Source organism: Emydura macquarii, unplaced genomic scaffold (genome assembly GCF_026122565.2).
Source record: "Emydura macquarii macquarii isolate MOO-44397 ecotype Brisbane River unplaced genomic scaffold, CSIRO-AGI_Emac_v2 contig_2365, whole genome shotgun sequence".
Lineage (NCBI taxonomy): Eukaryota > Metazoa > Chordata > Testudines > Chelidae > Emydura > Emydura macquarii.
Window position 1 is genome coordinate 1,137,373 of NW_027132502.1, and position 24,186 is coordinate 1,161,558.

The 24,186-nt window shown below is 49.2% G+C and overlaps 1 protein-coding gene across 1 annotated transcript in view; it reads left to right on the top strand.

Annotated features, from left to right (window-relative positions):
- The first annotated feature begins 1,533 nt into the window (after nucleotides 1–1,533).
- P3H2 (prolyl 3-hydroxylase 2) overlaps nucleotides 1,534–24,186 on the top strand; it is a 105,800-nt gene continuing 83,147 nt past the window's right edge. Inside the window, exon 1 of the mRNA XM_067561059.1 lies at nucleotides 1,534–2,150. Coding sequence (XP_067417160.1) covers nucleotides 1,701–2,150 — 450 coding nt within the window. The 5' untranslated portion in view covers nucleotides 1,534–1,700. The remainder of the gene's footprint in view (nucleotides 2,151–24,186) is intronic.

The following is a 24,186-nucleotide window of genomic DNA, read 5'->3' on the forward strand; positions in this document are numbered from 1 at the left end:
CCAAATACTTCACTGCAAGAATGAGAAGCTTGGAAAAACAATCCTGCCTTAAAATGAATCCAAAATGAGTAACAGTTTGGCAGAGCAGGCTCTGTAGTATATTGGAAGAGGGAACCCTGGAGAGATGGACATACACACAGCTGGGGGATGAGGGAGATGCTTCACAGACCTCTCAGCTCTGGCTCACTGTGCTCGGCCCTGCTGATTTATTTGCAAAATTCCTAGAGGTTGGAGGCCTGTGTAGGTGGGAATGGGGGCGGAGAGGCCAGAGACCAAGGTCTCAAGCAGCAGACTAAAGAGTGTCATCAAATGTTTAGCAAACAGTAATGCAACCACAGGGAATCTGAGGGAACAGGAGAGAGGAAAATGCATTGCCTGCAGCTGGGAAGTTTTTTTAAAGATTACAGACATGGAGCAGACCATTTATGAGGGATTTCCTTGGCATCTCAACTCCACACACATCGAACACTACACTCCCAGCCTCGCTAGAACTGGGCATGGGTTTGTAGCTAGAAATCTGTGCACAAACTGGGCTTCCTACCCATAGCACTTACTCCTTATCTTGTATCCCCAAAAGGGCAGTGGAGCCGGCTGGTCTCTCCAATCACACCCTGTGCAAAATGCTTTAAAAGGCACCAGAGCTGCCGCAGTTTCTCTGCCCCAGAGGGGACAGGCTGCAGACGGGCACTTCTGCCACAAATTCAGGAGATTTTTTGGGTTGAGGACTGCTCCCCCTCCCCTGGACATGCCCTATTCATCAATTTCCTCCCCCTCATTGCTTCCTGTCTGGCATGCAGACCGTGAGCTCACTAGGGCAGGGACGGGGCTTCGCTACTTGTCTGTACAGCCCCGAGCATCCCTTCTCTTCTCCGCTCAGCACCGCAGTGACGGGGAGGGATGAAGTCTGCGCACCACTTAGGGTGACCAGATAGCAGATGATTGAAAAATGGGGACTGGGTGAGGGTAGGGGGGGTCATAGGCGCCGCTGTAAGACAAAGCCCCGGATATTGGGACTGTCCTTATACAATCGGGACATCTTGGGTCACCCTGGCGCCACTTCCCCCCCGGTGACACCCCTTGGTTGTAGGCCAGGCCCTGGAAGCCGGCACACAGAAGATCGCCCGGGGACACCGGCGCCCAGCTGAGTATCCCGGAACGATGGGCTGCCCGCCCGGGGAAGTGAATGAAGAGCCCCAAATAGCGGGGGAAAGGGGGGACCCTGCTTCTCCTGCAGCCAGCTGGGGCTCAGCCCTGCGCACTTCATCCCACTGCCCTTGGCGAAGGGGCTGGGAGGGAGGGAGGGAGCCAGGCTAGACCAGGGCGTGCCCGGCCCTGCCTGCCCCCCGCCCCGACTCGCTCACTCCCCCGGCCCGTCCCGTCCCGTCCTGCCGGAGCAGGAGGAGCGTGTGTGAGTCAGCGGGGCGCCTTAACGCGGCGGGGCAGAGCGGGCTGGAGACTCACGCCCCGGAGAAGGCGGCAGCGAGCCGCGGGGGGGAAGGAAGGAGGGAGCCGGTCCCTGGGCAGCAGATGGAGCCGGAGCCGGAGCCGGAGCTCAGCCCCGCAGCTTCAGCCTAGGGCCGGGAGAGACCCGCCCCGCCCCGAGGGAGGCCCCCCGGCTTGCATCCGCTGCCCCCCGGCGGGGGGAAGGTGGGGACCGGCCCCGGCTGCCCCGCTGCAGCCCGGAGCGGAGCGGAGCGCGCATGGCCCCCGGCTGGCGGAGCCGGCTCTGCGCGCTGCTGCTGCTGCTGCTGCTGCCGCTGGCGGCCCCGGCTGCGGGACCCGGCCCCGGGCCCCGGCCCCTGCCGCCCTTCGACGCACTCTTCGCCCGCGGCGTGCAGGCTTACGACGGCGGCGACTTCGCGGGCGCGGCGCGCTGGCTGGAGCGGGCGCTGGGCAGCCACCGGCAGCTGCGGGCGGCGCGGCTGCGCTGCGGGCTGGGCTGCGGCCGGCGGGAGCCGCTGGGGCGGCTGGGGCCGGGCGCCGGCGGGGAGCTGCCCTTCTTCGGCTCGCTGCTGCGCCGGGCGGGCTGCCGGCGGGAGTGCGAGGGCCGCCGCCTGGGGGCCGCCTCCCGGCACCGGGCCAGCGAGGACGTGCGGGCCGACTTCCAGCGCAGGGTGCCCTACAGCTACCTGCAGCGGGCTTACATCCAGGTGAGCGCCGGCCCGGCCCCATCTCCCCGTCCACCCCCACACCCGTCTGTCCACCCACCCACCCCCAAACCCCATCTATCCATCCATCCACCCACCCACCCATCCATCCACCCACCCACCCCAAACCCCATCTATCCATCCACCCACCCACCCCCAAACCCCATCTATCCATCCACCCACCCACCCACCCCCACACCCCATCCATCCACCCACCCACCCCAGCTTCCTCCCTCACCATCCATCCATCCATCCTACGACTACCTGCAGCCAGGTGACAGCCAGCCCCAGTCCCTGGCCTCCCATTCCCGGCCCCTCCATCCAGTCAGCCACCAACCCTCCCTCCAGGTTCCATCCATCAACCTTCACCATCCGTTTTCCCCTTCAGGGCTGCCCCACCACTACCCGCAGTGGGTGCACATCCACCAGCCCAGCCAGATGTGCAATTCCCAGCCCTCCAGCCATACTCCCCACCGCCCAGCTAGTCCCCCAAGTCCCCCACTATTCATTCATTCCACACCTCCATCCCCCCAGCCCTCCCTTGAGCAACCCCACCTTCCACCCCAACCATCCCCATCCCCTTATGCCCCTAATCCTCCTTCCATCAACCTCCCTTCCTTCTCCACTTCTCCATCCCCCCACCCTGCCTTTGTGCAGGGTGACTACAATGAGCTGGAGCAGGTGTACTCCCACTGAGAGCCGTCCCTGGCTGTCCCCCCCAGGGCCCCTTCATCCATCCTCCCTGCAGCAGATATAGATCAGAGATGCCAGCCAGCCTCTCTATCCATCCACCTGCCTTTCTGTTAAATCCCTTCATCTCTGCCTGTCCTCCTCATCTCTTCTACCCACTCCCCAAGCACCTGGGGGCCAGATCTTTAAAGGCATAAGTGCCTCTGAAATCAGTGTGAGTTTGGTGTCTAGGCACCTATCTGCATCTTTAAGGTGCCTAAATGCTTTTAAAAATCTGGCACCTGGAGCCCTGCATCTACCTGTAGTGGGCATACATCCAGGTGAGACTGAGGCATCCCTCCCCATCTAGACATTCATCTGTCTCAGGGTGCCCTATAAAATCAGCTTCAGCTGGTGTGAACCCAAGTGAGGAACTAGCTAGCCCATCCATCCCTTCTTCTGTCTCCCCGCCCAGCCATTCACCTGTCTTCACAGTCTCCATCCATCTCATTGGTACAATGAAGTAATAATACTGAATGATATAGGGGAGAGATGAGCCCGTGTGAAACCCAAGTGTGTGTTTGGGTCCCTAAAGTCTAAGGAAAAGGAACATTAAAACCCATGGTATCCGAAGGAATGGACTGATAAGTTGGTCCTGGGCAATTTGTCTGTCCTAAGACATTACAGTTTGTCTCCTGAATTGCTGTGGTTATGTCAGTTACATTCCTTCTTCTCTTCTGTGGTGGCTGAGGACTCACAAACTTGGTACATCATTAAAGCATCCATGTTCTTTCCTTCTAATGAAAGTTAAAGGGGGACTGAGTTGGGGTTGAAAATGACTTGCTTTCCCAGAAGTGTTTTAAGGAAAACCCAGCAACTGTGAAGTTATGGTTTAAGAGGCTTTTTTCATTTCAACGCAGCAGAACCTTAAACTTCTTTGACTTTAGTGAAACTTCCTTTCTCTCTCTCTCTCTCTCTCTCTCTCTCTCTGCGTGTGAGAGTGAAGCAGGAGGGTACATGATTTCTATTATCATATTGCATCTGCCTCTCCTTCTGTTCTTTGTGGTACGAAATACTTCACGGGATACATAGAATCAATGTTTTAGTAGCCTTTGAAATCCTGATTATCTGCCCCTTGTCCTGATAATTGTTCCCAAATCACTGTTTGCTCTTCATGAAGAAAACTGTGTTGTCTTTAATAAACTTGCCATGGGCAAAAAATCTCTAGGACAACTGATTGGTTCTCTTTTAATTCAAGGCTGATGTTGCATTTGCTCAGCCACCGGTACTTGCTGTAAATTATCTTTTTATGGCTAACAAGTATAGAGACTCTCTGGAATTCATGTTATGCCAAGATGAAAATTTAAAACATTGCTGTGACAGTCCCTCTGGACTTTCTCCTTATTTAATTGATGACATGAGTGGTAGTTGCTAAAGTCAGGTATTAAGTGGACATCTGCCTTGTAAATGTAGGGCATGGCATGGTGGTGGTGATTTAACCTATTATGTCTGTTTCCTTTTCAGCAAAATTACTCCATGCTTTCCAGTAGTTCGTTTGTTTGTTTTTCCAAGTTAGGGCTGGCTTCCATTCCTGCTTCTGCCATCTGAGCCTTTGTTTTCCTCATTTAAAGGGATACAGCGAACTTGAGATCTACTCCATTTAAAATAGATGAGTTGAAAGAAGATTTGGGTATTACACAGCTGTCCGTGAGTCCCCCTGACAATGTTTGGGGGTTTACAGCCCCCAGAGCTTTTGGCCAAGAGCCTCAAGCTATTTAGGGGACTAACTCCCATTGAAATCACTGGGCATTTAGGTGCCTGAAACTTTTAATAATCTGGGCCTGTATTTCTTCTCAAAGTATGCCTACCCCCTAGCTAATGTAACTGTGGATGTTCTCATCAGCTGCATAAATGGTTGGGTTTCAAACACTACCTCTTGGGATTTTTTTTTCTTTGACTACAGCTGTTTTAATTGGAAGTTTTCAAAGTCATTCTGTGGAAGCCTTTCTACTGCTCTGAGGTTTTTCTACCTGGGCCTCCAGTGGGGTACTAAGTTTAGAACCTCTCTTACTCAGAAAAACCATTAATGGGCTATCCGCTGCCTGGAAGAATTTCTCTCCAGAATGATTTATCAGGATAGGCCCCTCTGGTGCAAAGACCGATCCAGGTCAGCTGTGCAATTGGTCAGTTGTGCAAGACTGGATTTGCTGCAGTTGCACTGAGCATGAACCTTGGACCTATGCACACTGAGATCCGAATCCTCTTTCTGTGCCAAGCCTGAGTAGATGGCTTTGGCATATTTTTCCAGGGGATGGCACACAGCTCCTTCATTCCACCCCCTACAAACTGAAGTTAGGGGGTTGGCCGGTGGGTTTTGAGACAGAAGGGAGGCTGTGAAGAGGGTTGATGCATAGAGCACACCTCACCCTGCATTCTGTTCACCCCCACACCATCCTGTCAGGTGCTGCAGACAGACACGGCTGCAGCGTGCAGAACTCCCTGCATCTCTCCCCCGATAACCCCTCTGCACTCAGCTTCTGTTGCTACCGAAACTTGCATGTCTCTCTAGGGAGGGGGCAGCGTGTGTACCCCCCCCCCCCCCCCCCCCCCCCCCCCCCGGGAGGATTCATTTCTGTTCTGGCACCAGCTGCTTGCGACCTCAGTATCTGTTAATTCTCTTGCGCTAGTGGGGCCGTGAGTTCGAGAGGTACTGAGCACACGCAGCTGCCAATGGCTTCAGGCCCTCTGAGTACAACTGCCGTTGCGCTTGTATGTTACGCAGTGTAGGTGTAGCCATGTCGGTCCCAGGCTATTAGAGAGACGAGGCAGGGGAGATAATATCTGTTGTCAGACCAGCTTTTGTTGGTGCGCTCTTCACCTCCATGGGGCTCGAAAGCTGGTCTCTCTCACCAGCAGAAATTGGTCCAATAAAAGATATTCCTACCATTGTCTCCCTAAGTGCATTTGTATGGCATATGGAGAGAGAGGCAGGCAGTCTGTGACCACACCCCCGTTAAGTAGGTCTCTCTCTTAATTGGCTCGTTAGACATAGCATTTGCAGTCCCTGTTCCTTATTTCCTCCCATTGGCCGCTTTCTTTGCGCCTTTGAGGAGAGGAAATTATTACTGTTTGTTGTGGTTGTAATGGACCCGCTGCAGAGCATGTAGCAGGCTTCTGGAGATCCATGCCTTGCTTTCTCAGCTTGACTCCTGCTTTACTTCTCGAACCCAAAGAGGAAATGAGATTAGGTTAAACATCCTACTGTGTATCCTGGACAATTCCTTCCCGTCGTCCTGCCAGGGATGGGTGGGTCGCTGGCTGCTGGGTGCTTCCATCTCTTTCCTTGTGCGGATGGACGGCAGGAGTTGATGTCATTTGCATTTTCAGAGAGAATGAACTGTATGGAATGTGCTCACTCAGTCCCACTCCGAGTGACCTCTCACTTGCTTGTTTATTTCTCAGGAGGAAAGGGGAATGAACCCTTTGGTGGTCATGACAAAACATGGAATAAATACAAAATGTAAGGCTTGGCTCTTGTACAGTCCTTTGAAAAGTAGGGTGCTGTATAAATATGAACTCATCCACACACCACCCCTGTATGGTAGGGAAGGTAAACACTATCATCTCTGCCTCGCAGATGGGGAAACTGAGTCAGAGGGCCAAATGTTGATCTCACGTGCACTGCTTTAACTCTGGAGTAATTCCTTTGAGTCAGTGGAGTTACACAACGGAAAGTGTGATCAGAGGCAGAGGGTCTCTGTTACAATGGGGTAGCTCCATTAGAGTCACTCTGGGTTTACACCAGTGTGAGAGCAGAATCTGGCCCAATAATCAATGTCACCTGTCCAAGTCCCTGTAGTAAGTCAGTGGAAGGGTTGGGCTTAGAACTTGGGGCTCTCTGGTGCCCAGTGGTACTTGCTGTGCGGTACTCATCAATTCACTGGAGCACCTTGCCTCTTTTTAAAAAAAAAAAACATGCTCAAAACACTCCGGCAGTGAAAGCTGGAGGTTTCTAGGTTCATGACGATACCATACAACCCTGTTGGATCACATCCCACTAGAGCTCAACCTTTAATTCTATAGCAGTAGGAATCATCCAGTCCGTTCATCAAAGGAGTTCTCTGACTAGTCCTTACGTTTTCAAAGAAAAGGAAAATTATAAGCCTCAAAAGCCAGGTCACTAATGTGGGCAAGGGGAGAAATTCTGGCTTTCACTAACCCCCATAAAGGCTTTAAAAAGAACCAAGATCAAAGGTCCCTGGTTTCAAGGAGCCTTGCTATTCCTGCCCAAAATGGTGATGAAAGGAGGCGTGCCCCCAGGCCTGAGCTAACTAGCACTGCTGCAAAAGGGATGGAAGTCGTCCGAAAGACTCTCCGTGACTTTGGTGGACTTTGGATCAGGGCCCCAGTGCTGGGTGTCTCGCAAACGTTTCAGAGGATTGTTTTGACCAAGCACCTCAAGGTTCAAATGTGCCCCTCTGACCTTTCTTTGGAGCTTTGGGATCTGTAACACTGGGCTGGAAACCCCCCATGCTCACGCTTTCTCAGGAGATCAGTGTTTCCAGTCTGGCCGGAGATACCCCGGGGACGGCCAGAGGTGGTAGTTGCAATGGGCATGCACCAGTGTTTGGAAGAATGAATAAGGACAGAGAATGGGGGCACTAAGGGGAATAGAAGGAGAGTCGCGTTTTCCAGCCCATGGAGAAGAGAAGGGTCTATAACAGCAGTAGAGGCTGTACGCTGGGAGCTCCCTACTTCTGTTACATACTGGATGACTGACCTGCTGTCCTTTGAAAACCTGCTAGGCTTTTGTAGGCGGGGAGGGGTTGGGGGTGTTTGCCCTCTGGAATCTGAATTGAATGATAACAAGCCTGCTTTTGCTGCCTTGGCAATTTCTGTTTGTGTCTGAATGTAGCCTGGAGGCCAAAGCTTTTGCCTGTAGGAAGGAGGAAATTGCGTATGACATGACAGCCTTTCCCCGCTACAAACTGCTGAATCAGTCACCTTGTTGGAACTTGCTGCAGGCATCCTGTCCATGAACAGCACAACAAAACGGAGCTCCCCGTCCCCTGCACTATAACTAGTAACTGCCTGGGAAAATTGACAGGTCTATCGAAAATAATTGCTCCTTCCAGTCTTACCCTCCAGCTTTTCCTCTAGGTTCTCATTTCTTCCTTTAGTCTTCCCCCATCCCACCATCTCCTTTTTCCTGACTTGTTTGCGGTATAATCTTAATTAGACTTTGTTTCCTTCCACATTTGCTTTTCTGTTTGCAGCTCCTGAGTTCTTGCTATCTTTTTCTAATTGTCCATCACTAAACTCATATCTATGTCTGACTCTGTCTGTCTGTCTGCACAGCCTCTCCTATATTTGTCTGTCTTATCATGGTGCACAGTATAAATCCTGTCTTCCTAGCCAGTAACCACCAAACATAGTTCAGGTGTAATGCAAGGCAGATTTGGTCATAGGGGAGGAAAAGCCCATTGGAGCATTGTCAAGATAAAAATACTATTCTTCAGAAACCAATTTCCTTACCTCTCTTTCTAACAACACCATAGATCAAATAAAAAGAGCTCTAAAAATCAAACTTATGTTCACTGTTTCCTCTCTTCCCTTTCCCTTGGCTAGGATAATGGTTACTGATTAACCAGAATAACTTTCTCACCAATATTACTTTGAGGATTTCATGCAATACAATGTGGCAGTGTTTTGGTCACCAACAGAGCAGCGGGAGATTTGTTTATGAATAAAGCTGCTTCCTTTGAATTTTTTTTTGTTTTGTTTTTTAAACATGAAAACCTTTGTATTGATCTTCAGTTTTAGTAAAAAGGTGCATTTACAAATCCTGTATTTTAGCTAAATTTGATCTCTCAGTGTCCCTTTAATTACTGTATCATCTACACTGCACCCTCCTAGCAGTAATATGTTGTTGTGAACAGATACTACTGCTCCATTGCCCTTATACTGTATAATGCTCTTCAGCCAAGGATTTTAAAACTCTTCACAAACATTAACTAATACAGATGAGGAAACTGAGGCACAGGGAGATTAAATGACTTGACCAAGGCCATACAGCAAAGCAGCAGGTGTGTTAGGAAGGGAATTATTATTAGTAGTAATTATATTATCATAGCACCTAGGTGCACCAGTTATGGGCCTGAACCCCATTGTGCTAGGTGCTGTACAAACACAGAACAAAATGACAGTCCCTGCCCCAAAGGGTTTACCATCTCGGTAGTGCAGGAGTCCTGACTCTGAGACAAGCTGCTGTAATCATTGTATGACATGCTCCAGTCTAATTCTGCATGCAAAAATGCTCTGCTTGTGGTTGGATGTGCAAATATGAAAGTGACGCAGGAGAGTTTGATCAAATTGCTTTACCAATCTGAATCACCCAGATCATCTGTCACTAGCACCAAAGAGAGAATTGGAATGAGCCACTTGCAGCCATGGCATTTGTTGCAAGACTAGGAATGTTTACCGTAGTGTCTGTGCCACATTCCTCCCATCTCACAAAATTACTTTCTGCCTGCCTAAACTTCAAACGGCATAATTACACTGGGCCAGTTTTTCCTCTCACGCTGGTGTAAAGTTGGAGTCACTAGATGGAAATCATGGAGTTACTCTGCATTTGCAACAGTATAACCGAGACTTGAATCTGGCTCATCGTGACCGATCTCTGAAGTTTCAACTCCAGCCCCTATTTTTAATTTTGGGTACTAAGACCATGTGCAGAGTTGCTGTGTGTTATAAACAGCTGCAGCGATGGCTGAATTTCAGTAGTGGAGAAGGTTACTCCCGTGTGCTTTGTATATCAGTCGGAGAATATAAAGAAACTTTGGGATTCATGGTATGATGGAAATGTGAATATTACTATTATGAAAAATCCTAAGCATCTATCTCTGATTGTGCCAAATTTGCCAAAACCACTGGAAAATGCTGTTCTCTTGGTAATCCAGTCCCTTTGGATGCCTGGATGCCTAGTGGCAAAGATTAACATAAGAAAAAGCCACTCCTTAAAAATCCGTGCTGGGGCAAACTATTTAATTTATTTCTCATTAGAGGTATCACCTGCCATGCTGTTTTGAGGGCCTGTCCCTTATGTTGTCATTGGACAGATGTCCAGTATCCCAAACAAATGTTGAAATAGAAATGTAAGGTAATTGTGGCAATAAATATGGGGTGTTTAATCTTTAAGACTGATTTTGCTCCACTATTTAATAAATAAATAGATTTCAGAGCTGGGTTCTTGGAAAATCTCTTAATTTAGATTGTCTAAAATAGCATCCCTAACCCATTATCCAGAGGGTAAATGTTTTAGTGGTCAGGGAAGTTATAATTAGTGCAGTACAAAAATAAACAGTATCGGAATGGGATGGAACGCTCTGAGCCTTGGGGGATGGATCTGTGAACACGAGTCAGGCCACCGGCCCTGAGGGCGTCATCCTGCTGCCCCTGAAGTCAGCTGGAGATGGGAATGTTCCGTCAGTCACATCAGTCCCTGAGTCTCCGGAGAAGATTTCCTTTGGCCCAATCCTCTAATTTGTCTAGCTCACTCTGTAGCCTATCCCTGCCCTCCAGCGTATCTACCATTTAGTGTCATCTGCAAACTTGCTGAGGGTGCAATCCACCCCATCCTCCAGATCATTAATGAAGAAGTTGAACAAAACCGGCTCCAGCACCGACCCCTGGGGCACTCCGCTTGTTACCGGCTGCCAGCTAGACATGGAGCCATTGATCACTAGCAGTTGAGACTGATGATTCAGCCAGCTTTCTATCCACCTTATAGTCCATTCATCCAACCTGTACTTCTGTAACTTGCTGGCAAGAATACTGTGGGAGACTCTATCAAAAGTTTTGCTAAAGTCAAGGTATATCACGTTCACCGTTTTCCCCACATCCAGAGAGCCGGTCATCTCATCAGAGAAGTCAATCAGGTTAGTCAGGCATGACTTGCCCTTGGTGAATCTATGCTGACTGTTCCTGATCACCTTCCTCTCTTCCAAGTGCCTCAAAATGGATTTCTTGAGGAGCTGCTCCATGATTTTTCCAGGGACTGAGATTGTCTGCACTGCTGCATTGCTCTCCCAGCAGATGTCAGGGTGGTTAAAGTCCCTCATGAGAATCAGGGCCTGTGATCTGGAGACTTTCATTAGTTGTCTGAAGAAAGCTTTGTCTACCTCATCCTCCTGCTCTGGTGGTCTATAGCAGACACCCACCATGACATCGCCCTTGTTGCTTTCACCTCTAAACTTCACCAAGAGACTCTCAACAGGCTTTTCTCCAGTTTCATACTGGAGCTCTGAGCAGTCAGACTGCTCTCTTACATACAGTGCAACTCCTGTACCTTTGTTCCCCTGCCTGTCCTTCCTGAACAGTTTATACCCATCCATGACAGTGCTCCGTTCATGTGAGTTACCCCACCACGTCTCTGTTATTCCAATCACATCATAATTCCTTGACTGCGCCAGGACTTCCAATGCTTCCGGCTTGTTTCCCAGGCTTCCTGCGTTCGTCTGCGGAGTTACTCTGCTTTTACTCAGGGGAAAGCCTACGGTCTTTAACAGCAGTTCTAACAGCAGGGAGCAAAGCCTTCAAAATTCCATGGTGGTTTTAGTTTGTAACCAATCTAGGCAATGATGTCTTTAAAAAAAAAAAAAAAGCGAAGACTTTAATTCCTGAGTCCGTGATGACTGGTGAGTGCGTGCGTGCATGCAAGGGGCAGGTAAACCAGCATTCCTTAGCCACACCATACCTCCCAGGCATAGCACCTCCTCTCCATGGCAACCGGACATTTAATAGACCTTCCCAGGCTGATGTCAAGGGTTGTGGATTTAGCCACTGAATAATTATATCAACAAAAATAGCATCTTACACCCACCTCCCCCCTTCCTTCCCACACCCCCCTGCTGATCCTGGCTCATCAATGTCCTTTTCTCCTTCCTTGGATGGGGAGCCAAACCCACATGTATTAACTGGAATGCAGGGCAGAGTTTGGCTGTGGCTGATCAGATCTGGGGGCCAAATATTTTCTTGTAGCTTCTTGTTCGTTTAAGAAAAAAGAGGCAAACACGTTCCTTTGGGACTGGATGAAAGGATGAGTTGTGCACATAACTGGACTGGAACCAGGTGGCTGGCTCTTCCTTGCCCTGAGAACGGCAGCGCATCACTCACCGCTCCGCAATTCCGCCCTGGCAACAGGCATGTGCGGCAGAATTTTCTTTGAAAGCTGGTGTGTTCTTCAGCAGTCCCTCTGCCCCTGGTCCACTGGGTGTGTGTTAAGCCTGAGCTTTATTGATGTAAAGTATGCAGAGGTTGTGTTCAGGAGTAAACGGGGCAGAGCTGGCAGGAGGCTTGGTTCATTAGCATGTTGGGTTTCATGGCAGGCAGTAAGCTCTCAACGTACAACGGGCACAGGCAGGCAAAATTAACTTTGTGGTGTTCCAGGTTGTATTGAAAAACAGCAAGCATGGAAGAGTGGACGTGAAGGAGGAATCAGACCTACTGAGGCAGTGATGAAATGTACATCCTGCCCAAGATTTGCAAAAACTGGGGCCCTAACATTAGACTCCTCTATCCATATTAAGGCGCCTCAGATAAACAGCCTACTTTCCCAGGTGTGCATCATGCGCACAACTCCTGCTGAAGACCGTAGGAGCTGCTGGATGCACAGCTCTTGAAAATCCAGGTCAATTATTTACATTAATTTCTATGGATGCAGGAGTCTAATGTCGGGCCTCCACTTTGAAAAATCATAGCCCCCCGTTCATTGCATGTCTCCGAATGGAGCGCTGGTTTATTGTTGGCTAGATTGCCTAGTATCTTGCATACCCTGGTTTTTACTTTGAGTGTCCCAATAACAAGGGGCATTGGTCATTGCTGACATCAGCAGTCAGACACACCCTCGCATCCAACAATGATCTTCTCCAGTGCCTACTACTGGCAGAATGGTCAAGGTGTTTCTGGGTGAGGCCGTCCTATGATCTCCATGTTAGTTTGTGTGTGAAAACAGCATACCCTCCAATGCAAAGATTGCATGTGCTGCAGAGTTCAACAAAACATTCTCCATCCCGGGATGCTGTGTCTTCCCGTAACGTGTTCATATCCAATATTCTCATCACTAACCTGTGCATTTAGATCTGCCATGAAGATAACAATGTCATATTTACTGATCTTGTCAAGGACGCTCTGCAGTCTTTCACAGAAAGAGTTTTTGACCTGTTCATCCCTATTGTTTGTTGGTGGCTAACACTGAACTGTTGTGACTTTTTGCATAGTTTGTCACAAAGTGAGCAGTCAATATTCTTGAGTTTACAGGTTCCCAGTCCTTCAGAGCTTTCCTTGCTCAGTAATGAACCTATGCCTTCTCGGAGTTTGTCATCTTGTCTTCCAGAAGATAAAACAATGCAATAATTTGCCTCATCCATCCACCTAATGTCATTCAGTGCTAGCATACTTAGGCCAAAGATTTTTATGTCTCTGAGTTGTATCAATCTACCTGTGCTCCAAAGCGATTTAACATTCCAACACCCAATTCTTGTCTTGGTCTTAGCTGTGAAGAGGTCCTGTTTCAGAGGAAGAACTTCCGTGTGGCTTTGATTCTCCATCGTCAAAGTGTTGGCTGAATTTGCTGATTGACCAGTACTATTTTTTTTCCCTTATGTCCAGCAGATCGTGGCTCTCCAGAGTTGTTTGGATTTGCAAATCTGTGATACGTGTTTTGTGTCTGGTTGTTTCTGTAACAGAAAGCAGGTTTTTATATGGCTAGGTTGTTAGCCTGACTCACAGCCCCCTCCCCGGTGACTGGTGGTCTGCCTGTAATCTGGCTCCTACTCTGACCCTGTGTGGCTTGGGTGGCCCTAGAATGGGTCCTGATCCCGCCAGCATAGCTCTCAGGGCAATTGGAGCACGCAAGCCTCCCCACGTCTTCAAGGTTCAATCCCTGGGGGAAGGTTGGAGACAGGACACTGGGCTAGATGGGTCTTGGTTCTGATCCAGTCTGGCAATCCTTGTGCACCAGATTAGATCAAACGGGTGCTATGAAAAAAAAAAAAAAGAAAGAAAAAACCTCTTGGAAGATGTGAGGCCTCCAAGCAAAGTCTGCGCTCCACGCTCCTGCGGACAGCGCGAGCTGAATGCTGTTCAGTGCTGTCAGTACGCTGGGTGGGCTCTCTTCTTGCAGCTGTGTCAGGCAGCTGGGATTCCAGGGAGGCCACTGCAGTTACCCAGGGACATGTTAGATCCCAGGTGAACCCAGCATGGAGAAGGAGAGTAGACCCCTTTCCACAGTTGGTTTGCCAAGTGGGGACCACTTCCTTGGTTCAGAGACCGTGGTTCTGTTTTAAATGACAGGGGTAGGAGGGGGGACTGAAAACATTCTCCAGTCTCTTGCTCCTCCTTTCGGCCATGAACCCCATGTGAACAGACCACTGAAGTCCAGGGTCTCTCCAAACAGTGCTCATTGCAAGAGCAGGGGGCCAGGGGGCAAATGGTTTAAAATGGTGGCAGCAAGTCACTGGCCAGTACCGCTGCTGTAAGAGCCTGGCACTTCTGTAGGGAAGAGGCGCTGAGGTGCCAAGCCTAGCGCTTTTGCAAGGTGCCTGATGGAACCTTTTAAACTTAAAATAACAGAGCCAGTCACATTCCTGCCCAGAACAGAGCCGAGAAGCAAAGCTGCGCAGAACAACCTTCCACACATTTGCAGAAGCTGTTGCTGAGATTGAAGGCTGCCCGGGTCACTGCTAAGGCGTTGTCTGTCCGGAGGCACGTGGGCATCACCCTGTGTGGTAAGGCCCTGTGCCTGGAGATACTCGAGCTCTCTGGAAGCAGTCGTGAAGCTGCTGCTGCGGAGTGCCTCAGTTTCAAGAAACCGCTCTGAAAAGAACAGTGCCAACGGGAGGCGTCGTGTTTCTGTCGGAGAATGCTGCACCTTCCAGCGCTGCAAGCTGCCCTCGAAAGAAGTTAGTGCGGGAGGTAACTTAGGGCATTCGACAGCTCCTGGTGTGTAATGTGTGCTTAGATTCTACAGGGGTGGGTGCTACGGAACGGCGAAGGACAGGGTTCTGCAATGAGATGCACAGGGCTATATCTCTGGTGTGAACGGGGCACCGTGCGGGCTCTGGCATCTGCCCAGATGCCTTCCATTGTAAAGTCAGCGCCTGGCCAGTTCCTGTGTTCTCCTGCCTTGTCAGTCGATTCTGACTTTGCACCCATTGAACTCAACCAGCTAGATTCTGCTCTTTATTACTTCGGTTTCATACTCCTGCAGCCCCAGTGAGTTCAATGGCATTATTTTGGATTTACACTGGTGTAATGAAGAGCAGAATTTGGCCCAGTGGAGCTAGTCTCCTGTGTCAAGTTATCATGTGCGTAAGTGTTTGCAGGATCAAGGCCGTAGTCAGTTATCCCTTGCTGAAAAGACCCTTCTTGACATCAGTGAAGGAGCAGGAAAATTCTTTATAAAATGTTTTCTCAGAGATGCGTTACAGGACATTTCCAGGATTATAAACTATTTTTGAAAACTGGATTTTTTTTTTTAAATAGTCAGCTTCAGAGAATTCGTCTTGACAATGTCCCTTTCAGTGTGCATTGCAACACTTCCACCCACAGACCCCAGGGCTCGGGGGGTTCCTCCTGAAACACGGACCAAGCTCAGAGCATACAATCGAGCACAGTCAGAGACAATGCTGCTCTCTGAACATAAGCCTGCCTCGAACGGGGGCAGCATTTCTTCCTGGAAAGGGCTCACTTAGTAGTGCAGACCTGTTTGATCAAACAGCTGTGTCTTGGGGAAAACCTCACCTTAAACTGAGACTCATGTGAAGCCTCTCAGTGCTTTTCTTTATCATATCAGTCACCATTACCACTTCTATTTCCTCTCTTCCCCACGAATTGGAGCAGACTACACAGCAGTCCAATGAGAGGGACAAATGCTGACGTCAGACCAGCTGGGTGTTAGGAATGATCACGACCTAAATGACAGCATGGTGTGTGTAAACCGGCAAGTGACTAAATCCCTTATGAATCACCGAAGCCCCTGCTTAAATGCCTGGTCTGTGAGTGTTACCAGTCTAACGCTTGCGTGGGCAGGCGGCGAGTAATGGGCTAAACAAGTTAATAAGCTGGAGAGGGAGGAATGCTTTCTGATGGGATGGGCAGAGTCTCTCCAGGGGTGGGAAGGGAAGGGGTTAAGTCATCTCCATCTGGCTTGGGGAAAGACAATTGCCTGCAGTGAGTGTGGTAATCTGCAGGGTCAGCTGTAGGGAATTACTTAATTCTGCCTCCGGAGCTCCCTGTAAGAGGGACGTGCAGCTCGTGGTGCCAGTCCATGAGGAAGGATCTCTGAGCAGAGAACAGGGGCTTTTCCCTCCCCAGAGCTCGACTGAAGTGAGCAGAGCTTTAACCCTTTCAATCATGGAATCGTAGAAGATGAGAATTGGAAGGGACCTAGGGAGGTATTTAGTCCAACACCCTGCTCGGAGCAGGACCAACCCCAACTAAATCATCCCAGCCAGGGCTTTGTCAAGCCGCAGCTTAAAAACCTCTAAGGATGGAGATTCCACCACCTCCCCAGGTAACCCATTCCAGTGCTTCACCACCCTCCTAGGGAAAAACTTTTTCCTAATGTCCAACCTAGACCAACCCCACTGCAGCTTAAGACCATCACTCCTAGTTCTGTCATCTGCCACCACTGAGAACAGCCCAGCTCCTTTGTTTTGGCTTCTCGAGGTTGAGTGGACCTGGCATTCTTGGCACTCCCCTTTCACTGCTAGAAGAGTATTTACACCCTTCCTAGGCGTGTGGGTTCCTCTGCTGCTCCGACGGGCCTGCCTCCCCTGTAGCATGGTATTTTTCCTGAGATTTGCACCAGAAATACCCCCCCCCCCCCCGCCCCGTGCCCCTGCATCTTCTCAGCACCGGTGCAGCTAGCGCAGAAGTGGAGTGTGACATCTGCCCCTGCAGTGCCGTCGTTTCGGTGGCCAGTAAAAATATGCATCATGCGAAAATGCACGGCGGAGAGGTGGTGTTGGACTCCACGAGCCATTCGGCCTCCGGGTCTGTGCACAACCAGCCAAGAGGGGATGAGAGTCATTGCCAACTGGTAGCTGTTTGGCCGTGTGGAATGAGTATGGGAGGAATGGGTCTCGGTCTAGGTCGTAACGCTCTCAGAGCTGGCACTGGGTGTGGTGAGCATCTTGTCTGCAGCCCAGCCCCTCGCTTGTCTGTGGAGGGACAGACTGGATGTGACTGCCCCTGTCTCCAGAACCACGTGCACGTAACTGAGTGTAAGAAATCAGTATCACTGTCTGCGAAAACGTGACGCTGAATTGGACCCAGGCTCCCTGCACGCTGGGTTTGTAATTCTAGCCCATTTCCCCGTCCGGAGGCAGACCTTCTCTGTGTGCCTGTGATCAACAGCTCATCACAAAACCAAAACACTAAACTCAAGTGCTTCACAGAAAATCCACGTGTTGTTCCTGCAGCCCCACTGGTAGTGCAGACCGTGTTCCCCGTCCCAGCAGCACCTCCCCTGGCGTGGCCGCTCTGGCCTTTGAAAGAGAAAAATCTGTGTGCTTCACAGACAAGGGGGAACCAGCGTTGGCACGCTGAGGTCTGCCTGGTGCTATCAGAGAGGAAACAGACGTGGCCTTCCTGCCATCATGGTGTTGGAATGTTGGACTCCAGGGACACGGTGGGTGGCTGCCGTTAGCACCGTCAGAAAAACTTCCTCAGGGCATGTGACAGCGCACGCCAGCTGCACAGCGTCCAGGGCACTAGACTTGCAGTAATGTCCATCTGTAATGGGCAGGAAGCGACTCGGATTCCCCTTGTGAGTGAGGGGAGAGGTGGGTGCCTTCCTTCACCCCCTCTCCCGGAGATTTGCCAAGGCATTTCTTTCATAGGGATTTTCTGGCTCCGGTTTCTGGTGGGTCATCGGGTCCAGCACTTCTCAAACTTTCTCCACTCAGAGTCCCCCCAAATCCAACAAACCTAATCACAGCTGCTAGAAACGAGAAACGGCAGCTGATGTGGGGGGCTAGGTGCGGGGTCTGATTCCCCCGGAAGCGGTGCCCCCATTTGGCAAAGGATCAGGTTTTGATGCTATGTCGAAGGATACTCAAAGTCTTCTAACATCCTGCATGGCCTGTAATCCTAGAGGGCTCAGGCCCGTCGTCCTCACACAGGCCGGCCCAGCGGGTGCATTTATGACTCAGTCTTAGAAACCTGAATCCATCCTGTGACTGCGAAAGCTCTGGGAATCGACTGTTCTCAAAGTCAGGCCCTGAACTTAGATGAGGAGAGCAACCCGTCTCCGGGGACTCATTCCTTGCCTGCTTGCTGCATGGGTTTTAGGCATTCAGCAAAACATGCTCTGGAAAACGACTTTGCACTGAGGCGTGAGGTTATCCGAGGGGTTGTTTTTAACTCCGGATCACTGTTATTTTAATCACCATGCTTCTGTTTTCCAGGACTATTTCTGGATCCTCTCTTCAAAGTGCTGCGAGATGATAGGCTGCAAACACTCTTCTTTAATCCTTCGAAGTGGTTTGAGTCAGGACAAACCCAGTTATGTAGACCTGAAGGATCACTTGGGTTAATTTCTGTTCTTGAAAGTTATAGAGGTTCAAGTTCTTTCTGACTTATCACAAAGCCATGCACTCACTTAGCTCAAGAGAAAACATGCAGCGTACAGCCGCAGCCTCTCCTGTGTTTGAAATGAGGCACGTTAGATAAGGAATAAGGTTTGCATATTTCAAATGTATTATTTACATTCCTATGTGGGGATAAACTGCCAGTAACTTCGCTGTTACGAGGGTGAAGGCAGAATTGCCAGTAATGCTCGATGGCGGAGCAGCACTTGGAAATGATTTGTGAGGATATGAATCAATGAGCACAGTTACCCTCAGAATTTAAATGCACTTGGTTTCTCTTTTGCTTTTAATATTGGAATAAACAAAAGGTGCAAAAGAAGTCTCACGCTTGCCTGGGTGACAACAGTGCCCTGGCACCCGCTGGATGCATTTTCATGGTCCTGTTTCATTTGCACTGAGACTCTTGGAGCGAAGAGTCACAAAGGCTAAATTCTGCTCTTGCTTGCCTCTGGGCTGCATCGCTGAGGCAGGAAAGCTTGCTCATGTGTAAATGAGAGCAGAATTTGGCTTGCTATGTACAGGATTACTTCATCCAGCCCTGAAATGCAGCCATAGCTGGGGTGGAGTACAGCAGCTTTGGGAAGTGAAGTAGAATACTGCATCAAATTGAAGCTAAGAGCTGGGTTAGCTATCTGTTCCCCATGCAGGAGAGTCTATAATGCCCCACTAGTGCTGTCGTCTATAGAGTACATAAAACTGCTACCCTGGCAGCTTTATTTTTCGAAGGCCGAGTCGGGTGGTTGTCTTCATCAGCACTTATTTTGTGGAAACAGAGGGAGAAAGCAAAGCTAAGCTAAGATTGCAAACTTCCAGTCCTGGTTTTTGACTCCCCCGAGGTTTGTGGGTGTTTGTTTGTTGCAAGTTAAAAACATATACTAGCCCTCCTGTCTTTTTTTTTTGAAGGGGAGGAGGGAGCAATCCTTTTCTCTTGGATGTAGCTACAATTTCCTCTTTCTGCTGGTATCAGTCAAGTCCAAGCAAGGACAGCAGACCCCTCTAAATTAGCTCTGTCCTTTTCCTTGTTGCAACGTTGTACAGCAGAGTTAAGCCCCAGTGTATTCTCCCTTTCCTGCATTCAGAAGCCTGTCCTTGGGCTTTTTGTATTCTGAGCTCTCGCTTTGTATTCCTGACCACTCCTTCCTTGGCCTGCTTTTCTTTGGACCAGGGCAGAACCCAAGCCCTGCTTTCTTATCTGGTGCGGGCAAAGACTTTGCCCTGCCAGTGACCTATGGCAACAGCAGGAAGAGGTCAGTGCTAGAAAATTTCCTCTAGCCAGAGGTACAAACAAAACACAGCCAGAAATAGCAATGCCATGGACTTCCTAAGCTGGGTGCTGGGCCGTCAGCCACAGGCTCTGATTAGCTGACCTGCATATTCTGCACCTGGTGATGGATTTGGGCAGGTGCCTCTGTGATTTGATTAGAGCATGTACAAGCGGCATGGGCCATTTGTTGCTGGTGACTTTGCACTGGGTTAGTGACTTTGCATTGCTGTTAGTGCTGGATCCAAGAGGGACTTCCCTGGCTCCTGTTCGTAGTGGCTCATGCAGACAACTTTTGTGGGTTGCTTTCATTTCACGCAGATGGAGCCCCCCCTTGCCCTAGCCCTGGGGTTGTTCTCTCCGTCTGCACTGAAAGCGTGTGGTTCCATAGAACGCCTTCTCCGGATCAGCAGCCTGTCATACGCTGGAATTCAGAAGGAAGCGGGCAGACTTTCTAGTAAAGCTAAATCGCCCCTGCAAAAAAGTAAAAGACAGCGACCCTTGGGATAATGTCCGAGGCTCCCAGCACAGTTAATTGCAGAGATGGAAGATATGCCAGCTGCTGAGTCCCCTCTGGAAATCCCAGGCAATATCCCAGAGCTATGGGAGTGAATCCTGGAAGATTAGAGCTGGAAGGGACCTCAGGAAGTCATCTAGTCCAACCCCCTGCTCAAAACAGGACCAACCCGAACCCCGTGAAGGACAGATCTCACGCTAGTCAGCCTTCTCTTTGGATAATGGGAATAAACAATTCTAGAAAAATGCCAGCCCGGATCAGAGCCAGTTTGCACAGCAGCAGGCCATGCACTCAGGCTGCATGTGCAGAGCGCCAAGCAGGCCAGGGACCACAAAGCTTGTTAGTGCAACGAAGCGGATTATTAAATAGTTAGATGACAGAAATGCCTGAAATGTGGCGGGTACTCTCCAAACGTGGAGGAAGAGACAGTTCCTGCTTTGAAGCGCTTACAGCCTAAAATAGATGTTGTCAGTGTAACAGTTCCCCCCCTGGGTCATCAGCTGGTAGCAGTAGTAGGCTGTTCGCCTATTGTGGGCTAGCCACTGGAGTGGTCTACAACACCCAGTGTGCTAGTGTGGATTACATAAAAAGATTCTGCTTCTCATAACTGCATTTGATTCAGTAACATGTTTGCCTGAAAAGCATTCCTATGGCCACCAGCTGTTCCAAGTCACTCCCTGTGAGTAATCCTAACAGTGGTGTGAATCTGTAATGTCTTTTCCCAATTGCACAGAACTTGCCCATATAGTATCCAGATACCCACTGAACCATCCTTTTAGAACTTAGCATGTGGTTGTGATGTCTAGTGATTAAAGCGGGAGACTAGGAGTGGGGATACCTGGGTTCTAATCCTTGTTTTATATTGGGGGGCGGGGGAGAGAGGGAGGGAAAAAAAAATCATTCTGTGCCTCAGTTTACCTGTCTGTAAAATGGGGATAATATTGCACAGTATTTATCTGACTCAAGCTGTTGTGAGACTGAACTACTATCAAGTGTTTTGAGAGCCTAAAACGAATGGAACTAGGGGAATGCAAATGATCAATGTTCAATTCCAACAGAAGTGGTACGCGTACACAGCCAGCAGATTAATTACAGATGCACAGTAGTGCAGTAGGATAGTCTGACTACGGAAACCACGTGCTCGGAGCCAATGTCAGTGTGTGACTTGTTAACAGAACACGGATTAACCGTTCTGCAAGCACAAATCAGTAACACGGGGCATAAAACCGTGCAACTCTGAGAATGCAATGGCAGGGAGCCCTAAGGATCAGACCGGGCAGAGCAGCCCGGTGGGGTACATTTGTCGTGTCCCCCCCCAGTTTGGAATCTTTATTTTCTTTGAATGGGAACCAGGAATAGGATTGCTCCCTGCTGCTGCTCACTGGCCTGGTGTGCGTTGGTGCGCTTTCTTCCATTGTAGAAACTTAGCAACAGCTCTTTATTGTGGAGCAGGACAGTCCCTGTATTCTAGCAACACAGCGAAGCTTTGTCATTAGCCATATTTTATTACCCTTACAAAAGAGCCCTGTACTTGAATACTGAAGGCCTAATCCTGTGAGGTGCTGTGGGCCTTCTGACGTGTTCAGAGATCCTTGGTTTCGCTAACCTCAGAGAGACTTGGGGGTACTCAGCACCCTATAGGATAGAGAACCCTAAGTTATTGTGGGCCCCCGTGGTAAAGGTTATCTCCATTATTCAGTGTAATGTGCCAATACGGCCAGAGAAGTGTGAACCAGAGAGTTTCTCTCTTTCTCTTTCCTCTTGCAGTGACTCCAGATCAGATTTGCTCAGTTTATAAATTTGAAAATAAATGTTGCAAACTTAATGCTTGGGAAAAGTGTTGGCTTGACAACCCTGCAGGCGGAATCTCACCCTGTACGCTGAATAGGCAGCAGCAATACAGATTCCCCACCAATATGTCTTAACCAGGGTCTAAAGGGATCTCTTTCAACGGGTAGAGGACACGTCAGTCTTTGTGGTCCATTCAGTCCTTGGCCTGGCTGTTGAGGCCATCAACAATGGTGCTAGTTGCTATGCATGTTTCTGTGCTATTGATACTTTCCCACTGGGACCTGGATTGAAACCCAGCAACTCCAGCGGAGGGTAACAAAAGTGATTAGGGGGCTGGAGCACAAGACTTATGAGGAGAGGCTGAGGGAACTGGGCTTGTTTAGTCTGCAGAAGAGAAGAATGAGGGGGGATTTGACAGCAGCCTTCAACTACCTGAAAGGGGGTTCCAGGGAGGATGGAGCTAGGCTGTTCTCAGTGGTGGCAGATGACAGAACTAGGAGCAATGGTCTCAAGTTGCAGTGGGGGAGGTCTAAGTTGGATTTTAGGAAAACCTTTTTCCCTAGGAGGGTGGTGAAGCACTGGAATGGGTTACCTGGGGAGGTGGTGGAATCTCCATCCTTAGAGGTTTTTAAGCTGCAGCTTGACAAAGCCCTGGCTGGGATGGTTTAGCTGAGGTTAGTCCTGCTTTGAGCAGGGGGTTGGACTAGATGACCTCCGGAGGTCTTTTCCAACTCTAATATTCTATGATTCTATGAACTCATTTCACACATGCCACTGCACAGCTGTCAGATGGCAATAACTCTCATTTCACCTTTCAAACGAGGCTGGATTTGATCTGGGATAAAAGGTGACCCAGAGGTGAAATCTTCTATATCCCATTCCCAGTCCTTTTCAGCTATCCAGTCTCCTGATTGTTCAAATTGCCTGTTCTGCAAATCGCACTTGGAATCTGATCATTCAGCCAAGTACTTTCTGCCTTACTGCCCATCGTCATCAGTGGGAAAGACTCTGCAATCGGACATTAATTGGCACAAGCCAGAATAGAACCCAGTTTGCCTGGTACTGGAGTTAGGTTTATGGGCCTGTAGCTTCCAGGATGGTCTCTGAAGCCTTTTCAAAATATCTGCGTTACATTAGCTATCCTCTAGTTATCTGGTACAGAGGCTGATTGAAGCCACAGTTAGTAGTTCTGCAATGTTGCATTTGAGTTTCTTCAGAAATCGTGGGTGAATCCCACGTGGTCATGGTGACTTGATACTGTTTAATTTGTAGAATCACCCTCACATCCTCTGCAGTGAAAAACGATGCAATGAATTAATTTAGCTTTTCTGTTATGGCCTTGTCTTCCTTGAGTGCTCCTTTAGCATCTCAGTTGTTCCGTGGCCCCACTGACTGTTTGCCACGCTTCCTGCTCCTGATGTACTTAAATTTTTTTTTGCTGTTAGTTTTTGTGTCTTTTGCTAGTTGCTTGGCAAATTATTTTTCTGGCCTGCCTAATAATACTTTTACACTTGACTTGCTGGAGACTGTGGTCCTTTCTATTTTCCTCAGTAGCATTTTACTTCCAATTTTTCAAAGATGTCTTTTTGTCTCTAACTGTCTCATTTATTCTGTTTAGCCATGGTGGCATTTTTTTAGTCCTCTTGCTGGTTTTAAAAAAAAAATTTATTTGGGATATAGTTGGAGCCTGTATTATGGGGCTTTTAAAAAAGTTTCCATGCAGCTTGTAGGCATTTCACTCTTGTGACTGTGTCTTTTACTTTTGGTTTAACTAGCTTCCTCATTTTTGTGTAGTTCCCCTTTTTGCCATTAAATGCTACTGTGGTGGATTTCTTTGGTGTCTTCCCCACTACATGGGTGTGAGAAATCCCAAAACCTTGGTCTCACTGAGCTTCACCCACCTCTTGTATGTATTGAGGAGGTAAATCACACAGTGGCTTTGGCCACAAAAGAAAGAAAGATCACAAAAGAAATTCTTAATGTGGAAAACCCAAAACAGCATTTCACACTGCAAAGAGAACGATGAGGCTGCGACTTGGAGACTGTCAGAAAGGGGACAGGTGGTTTGTAATATCTTCCTCTTTCTAGACCTTGTCTGAAGCAAACAGCTGTTGAAAGCGGAGCTGCATAGCGCCACTCCAACTTGTT